At 33.7% G+C, this 23,654-nt stretch overlaps 1 protein-coding gene across 1 annotated transcript; it reads right to left on the bottom strand.

Moving 5' to 3' along the window:
• Positions 1-1,290: 1,290 nt before the first annotated feature.
• Positions 1,291-23,364, bottom strand: Hsl (hormone-sensitive lipase). The gene is made up of 16 exons (XM_068773264.1): positions 23,191-23,364; positions 22,827-23,114; positions 19,604-19,761; positions 14,662-14,848; positions 12,938-13,151; positions 11,890-12,080; positions 10,464-10,713; positions 8,819-9,028; positions 7,949-8,068; positions 7,231-7,380; positions 6,085-6,220; positions 5,447-5,545; positions 4,663-4,758; positions 4,224-4,368; positions 2,877-3,002; positions 1,291-1,880 (listed from the first exon to the last, which is right to left on the bottom strand). Exons 2-16 carry the CDS (start codon positions 23,112-23,114, stop codon positions 1,773-1,775), a joined length of 2,478 nt encoding a protein of 825 aa, XP_068629365.1. The 5' UTR covers positions 23,191-23,364; the 3' UTR covers positions 1,291-1,772.
• Between the last annotated feature and the right edge of the window lie 290 nt (positions 23,365-23,654).

Here is a 23,654-nt window from a genome sequence, read left to right as displayed (position 1 = left end):
ACATTATAAGAACTCATATTTTTGTAAAATATGAGATTATGGACAACATTCGTTAACTTTAATTTTCGACTTACATTGATTAAAAAAAATTGGCAAGAAGATTACAGACATTTTCCACAGTTTAATTTAAAATACTTCATTTATAAGTCTTGGTGGTATACGTGGCATTTTAAAGGTATTATACTCTTTTAACGGAGAAGATGCGTGGACTATAGAAAGTAACTAAAGCTCAGAGGGTTGGCAAGATGGAGTAACAGTGGGCTGGCCACTAGAACCTTAAAGTTCTGGAATAGAAGCCACGGACAAGCGTAAGACGTCTACCCACAAGATGGACAGACAACTTTGTGAAGTTCGTTTGAAGGCTGTACATACGCCGTTTCAAACCAATCCTATAGGAAATTAACAGGGTAGGCCTATACCCAAATGTGGTCGATCTTTTAAAAATTGAGGATTTTATTTGCACTTTATTTAACCGCCAGCAACACGATTGCAAGAAATACATTGCAGTGCATTCCATTAATTCATTTATCACATATGAATTTAACACAAAATATGTACCTTATTTTTAATTATTATGCTTTGGTAAAAATAACTTCGCCCTGTAGTAATTAGCGTTTTTTATATCGAAACATAATTTTAAATAAACACAAATGAAATTGCATTATTACGTGAGCTTTATACTGTATTCGACGGATAGTGTTAATATCAGAAAGTGTATGTAAAGATGCGTTTACACTAGTGGCACAATGAGTAGTCATTGTTCACGAAGAAACTACATATCCTGATTAATCCTGATTACTACATTTGAAAAGCGATGCTGGGGTATTTTCTGTCACTTCGTTTTCCAGCGCTAACGCTTTCTGAATTTATGTAGTGCTATTAACCAGACAATAGCAACCGACTAAGATCGACCCTCCTGGGCGCCCTTAGGTCGGAATGCTAAGCGGATATTATCGACGATTTACAGTTAGTCCCTTCGCGGGGGCCTTGAACACTCACTCATGGAGTCTCACACCGAAGCGATCTAAGAGCTTAGCGGCTTACCAGTCCGGTGAAATTGTTCTATGTAGCGGCCTGAATTGAAGCTCCTCCGAGAGCCAACGAGTTTTGATACTTTAAAAAATGTCTTAGGCTAGGCGCCTTGCCGCCACGGGACCGCGAAATCTGCAAATTCCATTTAGGCAGCAGTGGGAATCCGATCTCAATATTCCTGATTCTTCAACAATTCACAAAATGAGAATTAATTGTTTATATAGAATTTCATTGATAAACTCAAAAATACACTTAGATTATGATTTTTGTGTATGATTTAAAAAATTATAAATTGCTACTGTCATATATTTCAAAAAGTAGTTACGTGTAAAAGCATCCTTACAACTGTTGACGCCTACTACGATCGTCTGTTTTGTTCTTTTCATTGCGAAAACCAGCTTGAAAGAGCGCTATATTTACTCTTTCCGACAAATATAGTATAGAAGCGATGTAGGTTATATACATGTTCTTCATTTTTTTATAAGAAATCCAGGTTATAATTTAATATATTGCATTTCTATGTCGTAAATTCAGTAATCCATACATAAACATTTAGTTTAAGAGCATTTATAGGTACGCAATTAAAATAAAGGCTAAATAGGATTTCATTCAGCCACTACTTTTAATATGGTTGCATAAAAGAACAAAGGAACTGTTTTAATGGAGCCTGTTTTTTTATATCATTGGCACAGGCACAGCAGATTAAAGCCTCACGGTAGACAGCAACACGGCCCGTATATTCATAAATGTTCATCGCCATTAGATGCAGCGGCCTCGTTCTCCAAGTCCAACAACTGTTTGATGCGTTCAACACATAGCTTAGAGCCTTCGTTTGCTTCTTTGGCCATCTGGTTAGTAAAAAAAAAAACATTTTTATGATGGTATTCTATGTATTATATATTTTCAAAAACAAGGTGAAATTCCAGTACTAATCTGACATTCGTAGTGTTTTTATCGTAAATACCATGTAATCGAGAGAGTACATTAATACAGTCTTTAAGCAAGCGATGATAGGTATTCAATAATGCACTAAGGAGTTTGGATATCTTTTTCATTATTTAAAAAAAAAAAACTGAGATTTATTACTATAGGTAGGAAAGTATGACGTTTAAAGGAATTTGCCACAAATTAAAATGGCTGCCATGATTCATTATTAAAACATAAATTACTAAAAGCAAATATTTTCAGTTTCTTCTTTGGCACAAATGCTGTCTCACTAGCTTATTCTTAAAATGTTTATCAAAAGTGCTTTCCACAACAAGCCAATCATACAATTAAGTATGTGTTCGAATATCTCTACCTCTGGAAATCATCGAAAGAGACGTGTTTCGACGATTTTTTTAAATCCTGAGACAAATTTCAAAAATTAACATATTTATCACGTGTTTCTATAATATCAGCTTGTTGAATTGCATCTTTACCAAGCTATTATGATAAAGATCGAGTCTGTCGGCTAAATTGATGATTTAAATAAAATGGTAATTATTTTTGTTTTATGATCAAGATACTAAAATTATAGTGCAACTTATCTAATTGACTAAATGTTTAAATATAATATAATAAAATTTAGGCTTGTTTATACTGCACGGGTAATCTATGTAATGCTGAGAGCTACATCTCATGGTACAAAAGGTTATGAATTTTATAACTTTTTCACGAACTACGGTGAGTCTGGCAATAATAATAAGCTGGCAACTTAACTATGTCAATTTTTTCCCAGATTTTGAAAAACAGAGTAACTAATATTTTAGCTCTATATACTGCTATCGTTTATCAAAAACTCATTATAAATTTCTTATTATCACTTTATCTTTACGTAAGGCAGAGAATGTTAATTTACTCACCAGAGAGAAGTTAAGAAATCCATGCGGCAGACCTTCTAGGACGTCAATGCCGACTTCATTGCCAAGCTTCTTCAGTTTTTTTGCAAACATTACGCAATCGTCTAAACATGGATCTAAATGTACAGTCTGTAAAAAATATTGAGAAAAAAATTTTACAAAAATGACCAATCTGGATTTTAAGTACTTCTTCAATTTTAGGCGAAATATCTTTTTTTAATTACACTGAGCATTTCTCTAAATATGCAGCTCGGGACCAGAATCTCCTTCACGGTCCTACAACTAGTACATAAATAAAGGTGCAACACAGCCTTTAGTCGGCCATTCAGCACGTAAGGGGTCGTGTGAGAAAGACAGACAGCTGTGCAAAAGAGACACCATGCGATTTATTTCCGTACTTGCAGTCTCGACCCGCCTTTTTTTGACCTGACTTATACTGCTGCCAACGTGGCGTTTGCAATTCCGCAGGTGGGAAGTGCCAGAGCGCAGAGGACGCAGAGCCTAAAACCTCTTTTAAGGTAGAGAATCTCGAGGCTTCCCTAAAGAGTCTCGGCTCGGAACTGCTGCATACTACAATTTAATGGGATTCAGATCTCAAAGAGCCGTTGCGACGTTCGGATACCACACCTGCAGTGCGTTCGTGTAAAGAATGCAGTAAATCATTATTGTCCACATAACAGCCCGTAACCAATAGTTTCTAATTAGAAAATCTAGTTCACAGTGACCAGTTGAAGACGTTCTTTCGAACGCAACGGCGTTTTAACATGAATTAACTGTTGCCAGTAAAACTTTTTAACATCGTAAATATAAACACGCATGAAAAATTTGAGTTTCAGTTTTTTCACTTTATTACATAGGCTGCTATCAACCGGCCTTATTGGTAATCTATGGGGGAGGCCTAAGTAATTTTGTATTAATTTAACTTTTGTTTAATTGACAACGACTAAGGCTGATTATCAATAATAAAACTAGTAAACAACTTAATAAAGTTATTATTGGTATAAATAATGATATTTTGTAAAGATTTAATCAAAGTTAAAAAGAAATTTAACTATTGTTGATTATCAATAATCATGTTAATAAAAAAAACTAAACATGTTAACAATAAAAAAAAATTCCCACAGCTGATAGATGACATTGGACTAATGGATAATTCATCAGATAGAAGTTTTTTACATAAAAATAATTAGAAAACATCGATTCCTCATCATCATTTCAACCATGTATGTCCACCGCTGGACATAGGCCTCCTCGTTGATTACAATAGAATCGGTTGGAAGCGGCCTACGTCAAGCGTCTTACCTTAAAAATACTCAAACAGATTTAATAACATATTTAATTTCTTCTTACCAGTATCCTCACAGGCGGAAATTTCTTTAAAAGTTCTTCATCAGCCCAGTACGGAGACAGCAATGGATCACGTGGCACCGAGAATATGAACTCATCTGAAGGACTTCGCGCGATGAGTGCGTCCAGGTTTGTTCTAAATGCTAACCTAGATAGAATAATAAGGAAAAAAAAAGAGTTCCAATGAAGAGATAATATTGCCAAAGGACTCATATTAATTTTGTTGGGATATACGCTTCCTGTAATCCACAATGAATTAAATTTTAGAAAGATTTAAAAACATGTGTAATCAGAGACAAGATATTGGAATACATATTAATCTTAGTTGATGTGTTGGATTATTAGGGAAAGAGCTTTTGTATCTGTAAAACTGGATTACAATTGTTTTAAGTTGTAACAGTAAAAATATAACAATAATAGTAAAGCTGGAAAAAAAACTTACTCATCCTGTGGTGGTCTATTAATGGAGTTTGATCCTGTGATGTAGGCGAGCCGAGACGACATCGCTCCCATAATACCCGTAGCCGCTTCACTTATCCTTCGAACAAAGACCAATCATCTTTATTATATCTGTTTGCCCATTGGTGAACAATTTCAACATATTGAAGGTGATAGTGCGCTAAATTCTCTATGTCATCATTTTAGCCGCATGAAGCCCACCGTTGGATATAGGCCTCCCACATTTCCTATAGGGCTGGTAAAAAAAGGCCTGCATTTAGCCTCTTGCAACGATTTTTAGTGTCATCTATCTACCTCGTCGTCTTCTTCAGAACTTTAATATCCTAGATCATATAGTGCTATGTGACCTGGCCTCACTTCAATGGCCTTTATCATCATCATATCAAACGATAGATGCCCATTGCAAGGCACTGGCATCCCCCAAAGTTCGCCACGTTGACAGGACTTATGCTGTCCTCATTCGGCGTCTTCCCACGACCTTTACTGCATTGTCGGTTCACTTAGTGGGGGGCTTACCTGCACCGTTAGATTATAAACTAGTTAAATATCCAGTTAACAATCTTGAAATTAACCAATGGAGAATGTTATGTGACAAAATTTAAGTACATCGGGTTTAGCGGATTTTTATGTCGACAATTGTTATTAAATTTTATCTAATAACCAAATCTCGTTGCCGGGACCTTGACTAAATCATCAGTCATAGCGCTAAAATTCTTAATTTAAAATTTAATATGATTCGATAATAATATAGTTAATGTTATACATACCTAGTTTTAATTTTTTTCTGCTTGCTGTCTTTCGAATCTTGTTCATCTATCAATGGTGGCTCACCAACCAATGTGCTTGAGGCTTCTGACTCTAACTCTCTAAAAATTATTATTCATTATTATAAACACAGTTATTTTGTTGATAAATGTAAAGCTACAGTTAAAGGTCGCTACTGATTTAGAATATTTTTTTTACATAACTTTTACATTTCATAAAACTGAATTATGAAGACACATGGATGACAAAAGACAACTAAATTCTGTACTCCAGGACATTCTAATCATGAAGTTCTTAGACTTTTTTTGAACATAAATTCAGCTGGATTTCAACCACAAATAAAAAATTAAAAAAAAAAAATGGGAAGTGAGAAGTATCGTCACGTAGTGAATATGGAATATGTAAGTTATAAAGGAGCAGTGACTTTTTAAAATATTATCAAACTGCGATAGGTGTAGCCAAGAAAACATTTCAGTTCTTCACCATCGGAAGCAAATAAATTATTGTAGATCCTCTTTGTCACACTAATGTAGACGCCTTCTAGTATCCCATGGGGCCCCATATGTTCAACTAAACCACTTAAGAAGCTAATGATTTAAGCTAATATAATTATGGTAAATAAATAAAAAAAATTTCACACCTGTCCTCTCGTATTCTATTATTTGGTTTAATAATTGGATAGCGTCGTCCTTCGGAATCCGTGTCGCTGTCCAGTACGTAGCGTTCTAAGAACTCAGATACGTACTGTTGGGATTTATCTTCTGCAGGAGTTACACCTGTAAGATTTAGACAGAGTGGATTTTTTCAATTGAAAATATATTACAAATCATAATTATTGTAGGATTATTTAGTGTCCTCTTTTGTACGTCATGAGAAAAAGGCCAAAAGAGCCTAATTTGATAAAAACAAATAAGTCTCCCCTTCAAAGTGTTCTTTAACTTGAAGCAACGAAGGTTCCAACGCGAGAAGGGCTAACAACAAACTCTTTTTTAAATGGTAACTTTTACAATAACTTTAATACAGTAGTTAGGACAATTCATTCACAAAAAAATACACTGTCACAGGTTTTTTTACAAGTTTTTGTTTGATAAACTTCTCAAAATGACATGATAATTCAAAGACATTAAATGAGAGTGTATTATTTGTATTTAGTTATAAATTTATTGGAGTCCAGATAAATGTATATATAGCATTATTTTATTTCTATTGCTAAGCCTGTGGACATAGCTTCTATATATTTGTAAATATTCTTTTGAACATATACTAGGTTATCACATTTTTCATCCATGTTTCATTCACCATGTTTCATCATACTTTTTATTATAATATTGCATCCCCAGGACATACTGATAACATTTTTTTTTATTTTCAAAAGAGATTTTACAACAATTTCCTTGCAATAAGTTAAAAGTATGGTACACCCTGTATTGTTAAAGGACATACTTGCTTAAGTTAGCCATTGGAAAAATAATATAAGTACAGACACACTCGATGAATACAACCATGTGTGTGATTGAATTGTAAGTGTCAGAGAATAAGAGTTTCATTTGATTAATTGGTTTAAAGAGAGTTATAGTAAAAAAGAGTGATGGTATAAGTGCATCATCATCATAATTTAAATTGTAGGACTAAATATAGACCATGTCATCAGATTTTAAATAACACCGGTTGGATGCGGCCTGCATCCAGGGTTTTCCGACGACATTAACAAGATCATCTATCTACCATGTGGACACTTACATACATAATTATTGAATTACATAAAAAAAATACTTTCTCTACATACCTGTAGCGGTGTGTTCGCTTTGTAACGAGGCTGCACTGATTGTAGTATCAGAGGACTTTCTCCGTTCGCTTCCCGATTTGTGAGCCTGCAGTTCAGCTAAGTCGGACGGAGACACTTCCTCGAACGATGACGGCCCTTCACTGATGCCTTCTGTAGAATTAAATGACGTAAAATAAATATTCGGGAAACTGTACAATCATATATATCAAGATAATGAAGAATAACAAGTGAAAATTAGGAAAATTTCTTTATAACCTGAGCTGAAGTATTTAGACCTGTTAAGTGCGAACGTCAGCTGATTTGTTTAACGGGCAAAAAAGTATTGGCAGGGTCATTTAAAATTTGTTTAAGTAGGGACAGCAGGAGTATGACCTGTGAAGGTGAGCGCTAATGCATTGCAAGAAGGCATCCTTCCTATGGGAGTCTTCAGCCTCAAGTACCATACCCTGGCCCTCTCCATACAACGCAATGGACCCAGCATCATTGTGAATCCATTGAATTCTAGATAGGTCTTGTAATGATTAAAGTTATTTAATACAAATAGATATTTTTTTAAATTTTGAAATGGACACCATGGACTATGACAATCGCGGCGTAAGACGTAATACATAGTGGTCAAACAACTTTATTAAGTTCGTAAAGCTATGAGTGTGGCCTGTGTACAGTACTGAGAAGAACTGTACCACTAAGTAATAAAATATTTCAAATTTTTTATTACCTTGCGATGGACTCACTCTTAGGAAACCGTTGCTATCTAACGGAGTTGTAGCGTTAGACGCTATTGACTCTTTGTTGCTACCCGGCTTTCCTTTTCCTGACGAATTCGGACTGGCATATGCTGAAATAAATTACAAAATTATTTTTTAAGAGAAAATTGCTCAAAATATTCATTAAGATAAGATATTAAGTATTAAATTTTCAGACAATTATAACCTATGGGTAACTCGTATGAAGTTATGACGTTGTTATCAATGCAATATTTATGCAACGAAAGAGAGTAGTGTATGCAAACTATAATAATATGAGAGCAAGAGATTTTAAGAGAAAGGCTTAAAAAATATTATGACGGTCTGTGTTCGATACATGTATTGGTTAATCGAGTCTATAGGAATAAGAATATAAAGAAAGAAACAATGTTGTACATAAAGTTAACAATAGAAATAAAGATGAGCTTGTTAAAACTGTCTAGGTTTCATTTTAGAAATTTTATTAGGCGACAGTTGCCCAGTTGTACATTATTATAATGCTCTCCTAATTTAAAAAGCTCATTTAAGAAATGCTTGTAAATTAATTCTATTATACTACTGTTGTTATCTACTTTTTTAATCTGTGCTTATCTGGATCATTCTATAAACATATTTGTTCCTTGTTCTTTATCACGTTAGAAGTGATCCTCAGCAGGATACTTTTTACCATATATCATTTTTATCATATATTGTATATCATTACTGGTATAACATTACTGGCGTCAAGGTTATTATTTCGATTGTTTTGATTATTATTTCTTAGTTTATACACTCTTTAAAAATTTGTCTACTAATATGGTGGTTGGTACCTAAATGGTTATATAATTTTTTTCCTTACAAACCTTTAAGACATCTCATCATAAATCCAAATGGCAGTAGAGGGTCCATCAAACAGAGCAGCCGTGCTGGGCTGGGTATAAAACTGACAAGGAGTGGAGCGTATGCCATGAACAAGCCTTCGGGCGGACGAAGTCCATTCGATAGTATCTTAAGAGTACAACCAGCAATTAGGTTCGCCCCAGCTGAGTCCCCCGCAAACACAACTCGTTTACCTGTAAAATAATTTGACATTTATATTATGTAATAATGTTTTAGTGTATTTTTTTACTTTATGAAGTAAGTAACGGCTTATAGCTTATTTTATAACAATTAAAACTTAGTGCGCTAGACGTCACATAGCTAGTCAATGCGGCCGAGGCCAGGGTCTTTGTCTCTGGAAATCGATCTACACTCCTGTGACCAGTGCGCGGGCGCATTGCAATGTCTGTTTTAAAAACAAAGATCCGCTGAACAAATAGTACGCTTCTACAACCCCATGAAATATAAGATGAACCATAATAAAGGTTATAAAAGGTTTTCATATATATATTATTCTTAAGTATTGTTTTGAATTATCATTTTATGTACTTGCTGTATGTGAAACAAATTAATTTTGTGATCGATAAATAGTGACTTATGTGGTTTTTGAACGATGTCGGCTATGTATTATATTTAGATATACATATACTAGTATTTAACACAAGCCAGGTCGGGCCTTAAGTAAAAAAACTTTAAGATACATTGTCACTTGTTCGGAGTTGTTTACAAAAAGAAAAGCGTCCATTGTCAGAGATATAAAAGTTTAAGAAGTTTCTATGTATGTCATTTGCTGATTGGCCAATTCACAAAAGGGAACGAACGTTCTGGAACTTGATTCGTTCGATTCGATATCATCTGTATTTTATACAGTAAATTGTATTGTCTCCAACCGCCAATATATACACCTATAAGTAACAATAATCAGCAGCGCGTGAACTACCAAACCAAACGCGCGAAGTTCAAAGCGAACTGTCAAATGCGAATAATTTTAAGTCATTACACTTTCTAAACTTTTTCAAGTTTTTGCGCAAATATCTAATTTCCTTTTTATTTAAGAACTTTATACGAAGTATTAGAAAAAATAAAAGAGGAGCGAAATCATTCTCAATTGTGACATGATCAAGTGAAATAGGATCCATTTTTATATTATTTATGTATTTGAGAAAACGGCTTTTTAAATTACTGCTGCGATTTCAGATGTATTTACTTTCTGTCATAATTTGAAATCGTATATTTACATACATATTTACCAAAACTTCAAATAGTCACTTAGTATGGTAAGCAACTTTGTATAAATATCAGGAGATGAAAAAGTGAAACTGATAACTTTACCTTCTTTTTTAGCGAGACAACTACCTATACCGGCTTCTAAGTACATGAAGACATTGGTTATTGTTTAATTTTTTGATTTATTTATGGGGTAGGCCTATGTCTATCGGTGAACGACCTACGGCTAAGATCATGAAAATGAAATTTTATCATTTATAATTTATTTATCAATATTTCATTAAAGCCTATCTATATATTTTTAGTATAAATAGTAGAGATTTTGGGCCATAAGCAGACATTTTGGATGTGTTGAATCAAAGTTTTGTTGTATGTCATTATCTTAAAAGTATTTCTTCATACCTGTAGTGCCAATCTCCTTAAAGTTATTGATCATCCAGCAGTAAGCATAGAAGACTTCTTCCAACGCCCTTGGAAACGGAGCTTGAGGTGCCAAGCTGTAATCTATAGACAGTATGGGCACGTTGAGCTTCGCCGCCCACTCTCGCAAATAAGTTTCGTGTGACTTCGAACTTTGTGCCACGAAACCACCGCCGTGGCAATGGAATATAATACCCTCAGCCGGTGGAAGTGATGATGAACCTTCACCTGTCTACATACATTTAAAAATACATACGTTTGCACTATAAAAAAAAGTTAGAAAAAAAATCGTGGGTATAATAAAGATGGTCGCTGGGGTATTAAGGTCCTGGAGTGAGACCACAGACAAGTGGGCAGACAACCTTGTTAAAGACGCTGGATGTAGGCCGCTTCTAACCGATCCTATTGGAAAATTATGGGAGATATATATATCTCGCCGTGGACGTCTTACGGCTGAAATGATGTTGATTTGCGTAAATCTAAGATATATGTGAACTAATTACATAATAAAGTGAATACTATAGAATTATTTGTTTAACAAGCTTTCTGATAGACAAAGAAAATCTAAGGAATTGTATATGTAATATGTCTGTATTTAATATCTTTAGCAAGCAGATTAACAAGTCTGTGGTAGATGGTTGTTGAATTCTTAAGGTTCTGAAGTGGAGACCATGGACCGGCAAGTGAAGCGTAGATCATTACCCATAAAATAGACAGACGACCATGTTAAAGTCGTCGTAAAACGATAGATGTCCGCTTATTCTATCGGGTTCTATTTCAAATCTATGGGTAAGGTGTACAAGGTACAGCAGTGGACGTCTTACGGCAGAAAGGATGATAATGTCTTTTTTTTCATTCGTTTGCAATGAAACACAGAGATGAGCAACACGCGACTTGCTAAGTATTTCTAATACTGAATGTATTTTATCGATTATCTCTTATCAATGTTGTCATAAAATATATAATAAAATAGTAGAACATACTAAACCGTAACAATTAATCAAGACTGAGTGTTGTACAATTAGAAAGCTGTGTACATGTAGCTACCCCATCAATTCCGACTTATATTAATCAGCTTGTATGGAAAAAAGAACGCCAAACTTAAAATTAAAAATTTCAAGTAATTTTCTTTCACTGTTCTTTTCATCTTTGTTTTTACGTTTTGAAATCTCTATTTAATTTTTTTAATTGTAATGTTTATGATAAATAAAGTTTTGTAAGTTATACATATGTGTTACTTTATGTGCAATCCGCCAAATTTATTTATAATTTTAATTGACCCGTTGATTTAAAATGTTGCTCACCCCTGGTATAAAATATAATATTTCAGAATCTAGCGAAAATTGTTAACATCCGGTTTGTCTAGTTGAATTATAAGGATATAATTAAAAACAAACTACTTACTTACCATTCCAGTCCTTTTGTTAACGCTTATTAATCTGACATTGAGGCTTTGCAAGCCGATGTGGACGGTAGGGGGGAGCACTGTTGTTTCCTTACCATCCATCTTCACCACTGTTAAAGGCTCTGGCGTTATGGTTATCAATTTATTTACAGCTACCGTGGACGACATTAGGCTCGGTACACGCTTCATTATTTCTTAAAAAATAAAGTCATTGTGTAATTAAAAAGTACCACATCTCGAAACACGCTCGACACAGTAGTCCAAGCAACATACCGTCAAAGACCGGCACAGATGACGTAACGTAATTAGATACAAGCTTTCCAAAATGGGTCACGGTTCTCAGCATTAAAAGATACGACGCAAATAGAGGATTTTTAAAAATAATTGTGTGTCCAATTACAATTAAACGGAAACATAATCGCCGCTAAACAGTGCTTCTTAAAAATACACGAACCATTCGTTTGTATTATGCATAAATAAATTTAACTCATGGAAGACTTAAAACGGACTTACCCTATTTGAATATATTACTATAAACATAATGTAACACCGAAAATTCCTTTTTTTTCATTGCGTAAAAAGTTCTAATATGTGTTAATTATTACATTGATATTATTTTAAAAATACGAGAACCTCATTTAAAATAATCTCCATTGAAATTAATACAGTTCTTTAAATGTTGAGGTAAATTAACGACGTCATATTTAAGTTCAAGGCAAGTGGCTGGCTGCGGGCAACGCAAGACTGGTCGTCGTGGTGATCTTTGGAGGAGTCTGTTGGCTGATAATGGAACTGTAATTCGTTTTCCTTTGAACATTTTTTTATTTTAATTACAATAGTGAATCTCTTCTCTCCTATGGTTCTCGACATCTAAACTTACTTCGTGTACTGCTATTATAGCTAGGACTTTTTTTTTATACAACAAAAATATTTACTACCTATTGCGAGCAAATGAGAAAACACACTATATTTTAAAATAAGAATGATAAATTCGAAGCGTCTTTTTTGATCAAATTTAATTTATATTTAAAAAAAGTTTTGATATATTTACCACTTTCGGCAAGAAACCAGAACGCCTTGCAGAATTCCACGTTAGCCGACTGCGATATGTTAACTATCCTACGAGCTCTCATCTCCGGGTCAATGAGGTACTGTCCCCCGGTCCACACTGAGCTGATTAAATTGCCGTGGCTGTAGTACGCCTCTGAGAACCCGGCCATGCATATTGAAATGCCTTTCAAAATTCCTCGCATTGACGGTGTAAACTGAAAGACAAGTTTAAGCGGATTTATTGTACAATACATAACATTTTACCAACACTGTATAAATTAAGTTATTTAATTAACTGTAAATAAGATTCAATTGACAATCTTGATGTATTATAATAAATAGACGCCCAATACGAGGATTAAGCCTCCAACAAAGTTCGCCAAGATGACTGGTCTCATGCGTCCATATCCAGCGTTTTCCCACGACCTTGACTATGTAGTTAGTTCACCTAGTGGGAGGGGGGGGGGGTCTACCAACACCGATGTATTATAAACTAGCTAAATTGCAACTTAACAATCTTAAAGTTAACAAATGGAGAATGTGATATGACAAAAATTAAGTACCACACCATCGTGTATAGCGGATTATTCATGCAACATTTTCAATTTCGTCGACTAACCAGACGCCATGACATTTTACGAATAGTTGTCTGTTGCAGGTAAATTTTTATTACGAATTCTGTTCAGTTTTAATGCTAATTCTTTATTTTTTTTTCTACTTTATTCTTTTCATTATTATAACTAAGCAATACTTTTATAATTCGAAAATGATTGATTCTGAGCTGCGTAAGAGGCAGACCAGTTCATTGCTTCGTTTTTAACATAAAAAATCACACAGAATAGGAACTTTGAACTCTTTAGCGAGGCAAATATTGATGAAAGTATTCAAATATGTAGAATAATTATTTCCGAAAGAAAAATTGTATTGACATTTGAATCTTATTTGAATTTAAGTACCTATGTAGTTATGTACCTAACACCCATGAAGCAAACAACGATAAATTGTGCCCAAAAAGCGCACGCATAACCAACTGAAGAGGTTATCTTACTTCTAAAGCGATAAAAACAAAAATCAACCTACTTTAATATTTGAGAGATATGAATAGATAGAAAATTATGACTTCGTTTACTTATATATTTGTTAAGATAATTATGCAATACACTTCTATGTAAATGTAGAAATAATAAATTTCTATTAAAACTGATGAATGGTACTGAGGAATGATAATAAAGCTTGGGCATAATTTGCTCAACTAATGTATTAAAGGTATTAATAAAGTGATCACAAAAATACTCATGTTTGTTATGGGCGTTTCAGGCATTTTTCTTATGACGTAAACAAGTGGTCACTTGAAATGATCCTAAATATATAGTATACATAATAATTTGAATACATAATACCGTCTATGTAAATATATCATCCTTCCTTATTAAATAAATTTGACGCGTTATCATTATTAAACGGTAAAGAAAATCGTGTTTTTAACTACTATTGTATCAATGACAGCTGATACCAGAAATCATTTACTATCAGAAGAGAAATTCTTCCTCATAACGACAATATCTATAATGCATATTTTTTCCCGAATTTAATGTTTGGTCTATGATAAGAGTAACTAGTTTTAAAACAAAATTATCGAATAAAAAATTGACCCAAAAAAATGTGCAGTATTTGGAATACTTAAAATTTGACGATAGAGTTTTAAAGATTAATTTAGTTAATTACCTGAAAACCAAGACACCTGCCATAGAAACAATACTGATTGATAGTGTCTGCTTGAGAAAAAAGTTCCTCTGGCGAATGCTGGTCCGTTGGGAAGAGATCTCCGGGTGAAGCCCACGATAATAAGGTTTGTAAATGATGCAGACATGTGCCCAACGACGCCAGAAGCTGTCCGCATGACTCTATTTCCCTAAAATTAAACAAACAAGTATTAACATGAATTATCATTTTAATTACGTCATTTAATTCGAGAGCAATCTTTTCCATTGCCGATTATATAAAAAACAATTATGCGTTTTCTTCGACTTGGTGATATTCATAATGTCGAATGTCACTGCAGTTACATACAATTCCAGCCCTTCAAATGTTCAGATATTAAAGTGAGATAATTTAGTTTAGGTACATTAAAAACTAAAAAAATAATTTTGCACATACTGATCGTAAATATTAGAATAATATTTAACTTCTAACTTCTTGAATTCGATTAAGGTATGTAGGTAAATAAATTAATTGTTCTGCTAATTTTTTACAAATGTTTTTTTTTTTTTTTGGTTAACTTAGCGCAAGTGGTCGTTGCCTTGTTAAAATTGCAATTCATTGTAATTTTCTTAATGGCTTTCTTAATGAATAAAATAAAAACTAAATATCAATACTGTTATCTCGCTAGTGCTAATTTTTTTAAAACAAAAGAAACCTGTTTAGCTTGTTATCAAGTAGATACATAAGTTATGGCTGCAAAAAAAGAAAATAAAAAACCATTATTTTCTAAATAAGTAATTTTTTTCCTGTCATTTTATCGTAAACATCCGCTTGCTTAATATACCTAGGTATTTTTTAAATCGTGGTTATATAAATAACTGTTAAGGTAAATTGATAAAGAAAGCCTTGGCGCGTGAAAATGCGCCTTTTACACGATGACAAAGATATGCGAGATATTGATCCATTATGATCCATTTCCATCACATGGAAATATTAAAAGAGGTCTTTATTACCGAATCATTTAGACCCAAAGACATCTATGGGGAATATACCATATTCACCGCGGATGGAAGGCGGATTAGCGATCACAGTGTGGTATTCTGGTACGCAGATGACGCTGCTGCCAATCCTATGGGAACTTGTTTGTGTACAGTAGCGATCCTATATAATTAATACACGAAGTGTAAATTACATAAGATTGAACTCTGGAAACCTACTGTCGCAAGTCTCCCCTGGCTGGCTTACCACTGCTCAATTATTTAAGTGTAAAAGTAAAGATATATTTTTCAAAATTATTTATTAGTAACTTTTTGTAGTATGGTATACTTCATAATTCACGCTGGTAAATAACTTGCCTCATTTTCTTTTAGGATACGAATAAATTCAGTTAACAAGTCAGTAGTAGTATCAGTACTTGTCTGTGTGACTGTACTGTAAGGAAGTGTGCTATTATTACTTAAATATTTTGGTTTTAATTGCGAACGCAACCATTATTAATTTTGTATACGTTACGTTTACATTATTAATATTGTATTTATATACTTCGGTGATATTAACCAGGAAAATTAAGAGTATATATATGCTTGTGTTGCAAATTCGTAAAATTCTTTAAGCTTTTTTTAAAACCCGACGCCAAAAAGAATTCGTTGAATAAAAATAATCTTAGATAAACATAAATGTATTTTTATCTTAGGTACAAGTAGGTTGCAGTAGTGAATTCAAAAATCATATATTTTGTTTCACAACAGAATCTAATTGAAATTCCTATGAATTTGGCACCGGTTCAAATTCGTCGACTTTCATATCTGTATTCCTTCAACAATTTTAGATGCTTTGTTTATTAACGACATGAATCATTAATAACAAATAGTCTTAAACATTATAAATGACATAAGCAATTAGGCAACGAAATTAGTCGACTATGAAGAACTTTAATTTAAAAAACCAAGTGGCGCGAATGTGGAAAAGTCGGTTGCTATATTGTAATTAAATTAGGACTAATCCGATCAGTTCGAATCTCTTAACGATATATACACGACCTGATTGTGACAAATAGATTAAAATTATTTATTTAATTTCGAAAATCATAATATGACCACGTCATCGTCGCCACACGATAACCAAATGGTCTTGGCGGAAACGAAGCCGGATCGCAGGCAACGTAAACACTCGATCATACTAAACAGCAGCGTTGCTGGAGTTTCTTCCGCCACCCGCTTAGCATTCCGACGCGAGGGTGCTCGGACTATTATCAATGACTGATGGGCCAAGTCAAAGGCCCTTTGTGGGGGGGTCATTGAGCCTAGTCACTCTATGGTGCGTCAGCCGAAGCGATCTAAGCGCTCGGAGGCTTCGCTTGGAGGAAATAGTAGTTGACCCGAGCCGAGGTTCCTCCGGGAGCCCTTGAGCTAAATTAAAAGAGGTCATAGGCAAGGCGCCTTCTGCGTCCTTCTACTTCGAAACCCTCAGATATCGTGAGATTATTTGATATGAATACTTAGTTGAATAGTCTACCAGAAATCTGGAGAATTTTGATTGTGGACATCTCCATTAAGGGAAATAGTATTGGTCCGAACCTATGTTTTTCGAGGACCCACGCCAGCTTAGTTACTTAAATAACCCTAGCTGTGAATAATATGTAACATTTCTCGACTACTAAAAGAAAATTAGGACTTAATACCCCATTAGATTTCACATTACGATTTAATTTAGATAATTATATACCTACATCACCCCACAGTAAGATCTGAGTGTGATAGCACTATAATATTACTTTCGGTACCCCCAAAACATTTGAAAATTCGGCACGTACTGTACAAACAAAAGAAAAAATTGAAAGGACATTTTCGTGGATTTAAAAACAAATGTCTTTCGTTTCATCTTCATTTCAGCCGTTGGACGGCCACTATTGGACATAGCCTGCCCCATAGATTTACAATAGCACCGGTTGGAATCGGATAGCAAGATATATAATAATAATTTACAGTCTTTTCTGACAGATAAAATAACATTACAAGTAAAAGAATACTCCAACGGAATTCGTAATTAACATTACTAACGCAGTAATAAATGCGAGACGAAAAAAAAACAAATGTAGAGTATTTTCAAATCGTGCGGTTTTACAATTTAAACAGCATGTGATACAAAAACCGCATTTTTTTAGATTACGTTCAGTAATCAACATTAATATACGAACGGTTATGCAATAGTTTAAGTCGTTGGTCTTTTAAATTCTATTGTTTAATTTATTATTGATAAATGTTTCTTGCTCATCCGTATTTATAGCAGACCTCTTTGCAGCAACAGAGCTCTTAGCAGATTCAGCTCGTGCTGTTATTATATATTCTGCAGTATTTTTAGGCCGCCAGGTTTTGATAGTGCTTTTTAAACAGGCTGTTCAGCGTATCAGAAAAGCGCAGCAAAGCGGACGCCGAGGATAAAAGAGATGAGCGATGCCGCCGCGAGCTTTGTCGATGTACTGATGGAACGTATTAATTAGTAAAGCTGTATTTCGCGGACCGAGCCTAGAGTAGAGAATTCCTCGTGCTTTGCTACCTAAAACTAACTTTAGACTAAACGCTATTTGTGCTTTGCATATTATTATATCTATATTCCACAGACATTAGCATCCGAGTCTTTGTTTTCTCACATTTCTGCATATTACCAAGTCTCTTAATCTAGTTTAACGACTCCCTAACAATATTGTCTTTAAAATTACGTTTCGTGCAACCACTTTCTCATACCAACACTATATTGGCATCCTGAGGATTGTACGCTAGCATTTGTGCGGCTGTTGTCGTATTGGCCACATCGATGAATCTTGCGATCGCATCTTGAGTGTCTTCCGTGTAATACACACACAAAGATAAAAGTTGCTCATCCCAACTATAGTAGTATATGTACCATTCACAGATGAAAAAATATTTATCTGTGATCCCAAATTATAACATATTAATATCTAAATCATCATGTACATTTCACTACTCTTTAGTAGGTATTTGCGTTCTGCGTTAAACCATCCACTAATGTACAATATATATTTATTGAACCATTAAAATTAATTATTCAAAACAACAGTAATAACAATTGCGTTTTATGAGTAATCAATGCAATTTAAACGTGTAACGGCATACAATATAGCACTATCGCTAATTAGTTTCAGAAATGTGCATTTATCAACATTGTAAAGAAATTTAACACTGTTGTGAAATATTTAATAATTATCGTAATATTGTTTGTTACAATTGCTTTCCGGGTTATCGGTGCATCATTTGTCTTTTAATTAATTACTTGTTTATTAACATGCTATGAAATTTTCAACAGCTGCCATAGCCGTCTGCGGCTTTTAAGTTGCTAAAATGGATACTCTTTGTCAGTGTTAGATTGTCGGTAACTTCATTACAAATGTTATTGACACCATATTCTCGCGCTATTTCATTATGGATAGCTTGTCCCATGGTATGCGTTGTTCGCGTTACTTTGAAACTCTCGTGATGCTATCACGATAGTTCGAGACCGCGTCGACCCATTGCTAAATATAGAAAAGGTTTAGGGCCCCTTATCACATCAACCACGACTTCTTACCAACTTATGTATCCTTTTTAAGTTCTCATGCTTTAATTATCTATTAAATCTACATACAACATATTATCCGTTTGACAGCCACGCGGCGCAAAAGCGCTGCCGTATTTTGTTTCGTACACCGCGACGAGTTTCAATGGTCATTGTTGCTTCTAGATATGTTCCTTCCCACGATGCTAACCCATAATATATTTTCACTGCGTAAAACCATCATAAAAGAAAATCGTACGAAAAGAATTATTCAAATGATTGTTATTCGTCTAAACGAGTGTCTTATTTGAACTAATCTGCACGTGCATAAGGTTTATAGCGCTTCTCTTGGTGTCCTAAAAAAAATCAAGCAACTGAAAAATGCTTCCAAAACGTTTAAGTTAATGAAACTTACTTGACAAAATATCCTTTACGAAACAGCAACGCATCTCTCCCTGAGCAAACTTGCCGACTAAGCTTGAGTCCATGTAACACGCAAGAATCTACCACGGATACAAAACTTCGATATCCATTACCTGGTGACTTTGTATCAAAATCATACAGCGGCGCAACCTGAAAAGAGTATATATAGATTATTACTACTACTAATTCTATTATAATCATTGGTTGTATGTTAGAAACCCACTGCAATGCCTTAGGCCATAATCTTTATGCTTGGCAGGCAGGATGGCAGTGTGATATTATGGTACGCTGCGGATGCCTGCCCGGACGCCGTCTCAGCCTATGGCGTGTTCCGCAGTATCGAGGTGGATGCGGTTTTGGTCCAGCTATTCACAGGGCACGGGCGGTTCCCCTTCACCGGTTTTAGCTCAAGGAGGACCCCTCGTGCTTGATTGACCTGGTAGGCCACTGTCCCGAATTCGAAGGACTCCGGGTCGATTCCGAATGCCGGTTGGGCGTAAAAATAAATGTGTAAAACATCACCTCTATGTTAGAAGATGCCAAAAGTAAGGAATCGTTTCTCAGTTTTTGTAAAGTAATAGTTAAACATGTTACAAAAATACACAAGTAAAACAGTGTAATAGAGTAAGCATAAAACTGTAATAAAAATGTGAAATAATGTACACAAAATTGTAAGAAATAAATTGTAGAGAAATAAGGTGATGTATGAATGAGAATTAGAACGAAAGAGAAAGATAGAATGAATTGTGGAAAGAAAGAATAGAACGATAGATTATGTGAAGAATGATAGTAGAGAACGAAACTGAAAAGGACAGTGAAAAAAAAATTAATAAGACAAAAAATGACCTTGTCCTTCCCAAAGATAGGGGAACAAGAATAAAAAAAGAAAAAAAAAAGCGGATGCCTGCACATCCTCTAGAAACTTGTTTTGTGATCAGTGGCAGTTTTATATAATTGACACACGAATTGTGAACTACATAACATTGAACCCGGGAATCAAATAAGCAACCTACGATCGCATCTTAGTCCTCTACCACTGGGATACCACTGTTCTATGTTGGTGATATATTGCTATGAAATAAAAAAAATAATAAATTCAAAATCTTTGTTTGCGCCAGTAGGTTATGTCCTGGGTAAGTGTCTTGACACAAATGAGACCTTCAATGTTTTTTAGGAAATGTCCCAAATAATGTTCAGCAAGCTTCCATTGCATGATTTAAAAATATGGCAAAGAATGTTTATGTGCTAAGTGTTCTAATTCTTCTTTATAGCAGATAGACAAAACCCCACTGGAAGGGTTAGGCCCCAAATATTGCGACAAAGTAGGGGGCTTAGCCGCGTCTATTGGTTCATGGTTGCCACTTGAGAACCATTCAGCCATTGGTTACACAATCACAAACTTTCATATGAATATCCTGATCCTGTTTTTAGTTTCTAATATATCCATAGGTAAATAAGTTAATAAGTCGCTAGCATATATCACATGACATATGACTATTCCAAAAAAAAAAAAATATAAATTAAATAATTGTATAAAAAAATAATACCATAATTTACGGATACAATTTAAATTTAAATATTTTAATTTAATTAACCTATGTCTTACATGTATAAAGAAGTAAAAAGATAAATGTTACTGTAATCACATTTTAGTGTTATTAAATCTACACCATGTTATTATGATTTATTGGACAGCATATACAAGAGGTTATAAGTTTACACAAGTTTATCTCCCACTATGCACATGTTCCACAACTCTTTGTAGTAAACACATGGTGATGATGTCAAGTAACCTTGTTATCTATAACATTCTGAACAATAATTTATACTTAGTTTCCTAACAAACTTTTGTAGGGTTAATTAAATATATGAAATGAACTGTTATTTGTTGCTCATTAAACTAAAAGCAGTTACTGATTAATCTGATCAATATTTACTTAATTTTTTCAATGACATTTTCAATATGGTATAGTCTAGCCATAAACTCTCCATTGAGCCTTAGGTACAGCTAAACATATACATGTAGAGGTGCTATACTGCAGTTATGATCCGAACATTAGAGATTAGAGAAAAATTATCAAAAATTAGAATAATTATCAAAGAAACTATCTTTGTAGTCTCTACCTGTGCACAAGCAGTAATTATTATCAGCCTCACTTGTCTATTCAATAAAAAAGTGCTTTCCATAATAATCCAACACTTGAAATTTAGATAAACTTGCATTTGTATACCCAATTGTGAATATAAAAATTGAACTAAACTCCTTATTGAAAATGATGCTTTACAAATATTACACTTGTAATATTATTATTGAAATTTCAGTTATAATAAAGAAAATTTAAAAATGAGTTATAGTATTTTAATTTTCAATTCTTACTTAATTCTACTTTCAAAAGTATTGTTAACAAAAATATTTTATTATTCAAAACAGGAAGCATAAAATGCATAATCATCATTAAGTTAATATTCAATTATCTGGGATAAGATAGTGTTCATAGCTCCATAATTTGCAAATAAAGCACAAGAGGTAACTTATTAGCATTCCATGAATTCATTGTGTGGGTGCCAAAGCTATTGTGTTGCAGGAATAAGGACTGGGTAGTGTGCTAAGAACTTAAGACCAGCATGGCAGATTTAGGAAAGCAGTCTCTTCCTTTTACCTAACCAATTTCTATGATTTTACATTGAAATGAAAAAAGTAACAACTCATATTACAACTATTTTCAGTCAAGATATGTACGAGACATTATTTTTGTTAGAAAGGTTATTAAAAATATTATTGTAAAATACTAGTACATCAATTTATGATGATTGGTGTGTTTCTTTTTTATGAATTAAATCATAATCTATACAAAAAGCTTGACTGTTAATTGATAAACATAGCCAAAGATCAATGGAATTGTGTAATCCACCTATCTTTACACACACAATAGAAACATATATTTTGAGACAAAATTTATATTTTTGAATTGTGAAGATTATAACATAAAGTTTGAGTAGGAAAATACATTCTAAACTAATAAACCTATTAGATTTCAATTACTCATATTTAAAGAAATATTTTGTCCAATAACAGTATTAGGTGATTTATACATAACATGCAAAACGAATAGGAAAACACTAATGTAAAACATAATAAAGTGCATTAAAATAACTAAAGCAAAATTTTAAATAATTACAAATTATTATGCTTGGTGTTTGAAAAAATAACTTACCTTTCGGACATGATCCACAAGAGGCCAGACTGTGTCAATGTGATCAATTAGTGTCATAAAACCTTGGTACAATCTTTGACCATTTTCACTGTCATCTGGCTGAAAGTATGTGGCATTGTTTTGGCAAGAATCCTTCAGAGCCTCGTACATAGCGTATGTTGGAGGAGCACCTTCTTGATTTACCTCGCAGCATAGCGAAGCTTTCGCGGGTGAATCAGGGAAAGACATCATCTTTTTTAAATTCCCTGCAGCAAGCTTCAACCCGCGCACTAAGATTTTACACCGCATCTTAAAATAAATAAAAAAAAAGATTAGCCGAATATTTGAGACGTATTTTAAGCAATATCACATTAAATGTATTTACAAATTATTCTTGAAGTAAATATCATTGTATCTATCTTACAATACTTCGGCATGAGTAGACAGACTGGTCAAACAAAAACAATATTAAATGTGAATTAAAATTTGCAAAGCACTTCAAATTCCTATAGGTTTATTTTAAAGTGTTCTAATGGACTAATTTGAATTTATCTATTAGTTTCACGTCTGCTCTGTTGTGAAAACCCAAATAAATGTCAAGTGAATGAAAATGCATGGCAAATCAATCACTTTGACAGTTCACCCTAACTGTGTTGTTTTACTTTTTTCCAATAAAAATGATATAATATAATGCAGCTCTTATTGTAATACTGAATATAATTCCTATAAAACTTATATTATTGTAATACATATGTCAGTTACAAGGTCAAGGAGTATAAATTATTACGATCAGTCATTTTTTTTAGTGTATTATTTAGATAAATTATTCAAGTATGCAAAAGTTTTAAA

This window comes from Battus philenor, unplaced genomic scaffold (assembly GCF_028537555.1).
Source record: "Battus philenor isolate CCGP_79_NKW_IND1 unplaced genomic scaffold, ilBatPhil1.0.hap1 SCAF_11, whole genome shotgun sequence".
In the NCBI taxonomy this organism is placed as follows: Eukaryota; Metazoa; Arthropoda; class Insecta; order Lepidoptera; family Papilionidae; genus Battus; species Battus philenor.
The sequence above is the reverse complement of the archived record's forward strand: the minus strand, read 5'-3'. Positions and strand labels throughout refer to the sequence as shown.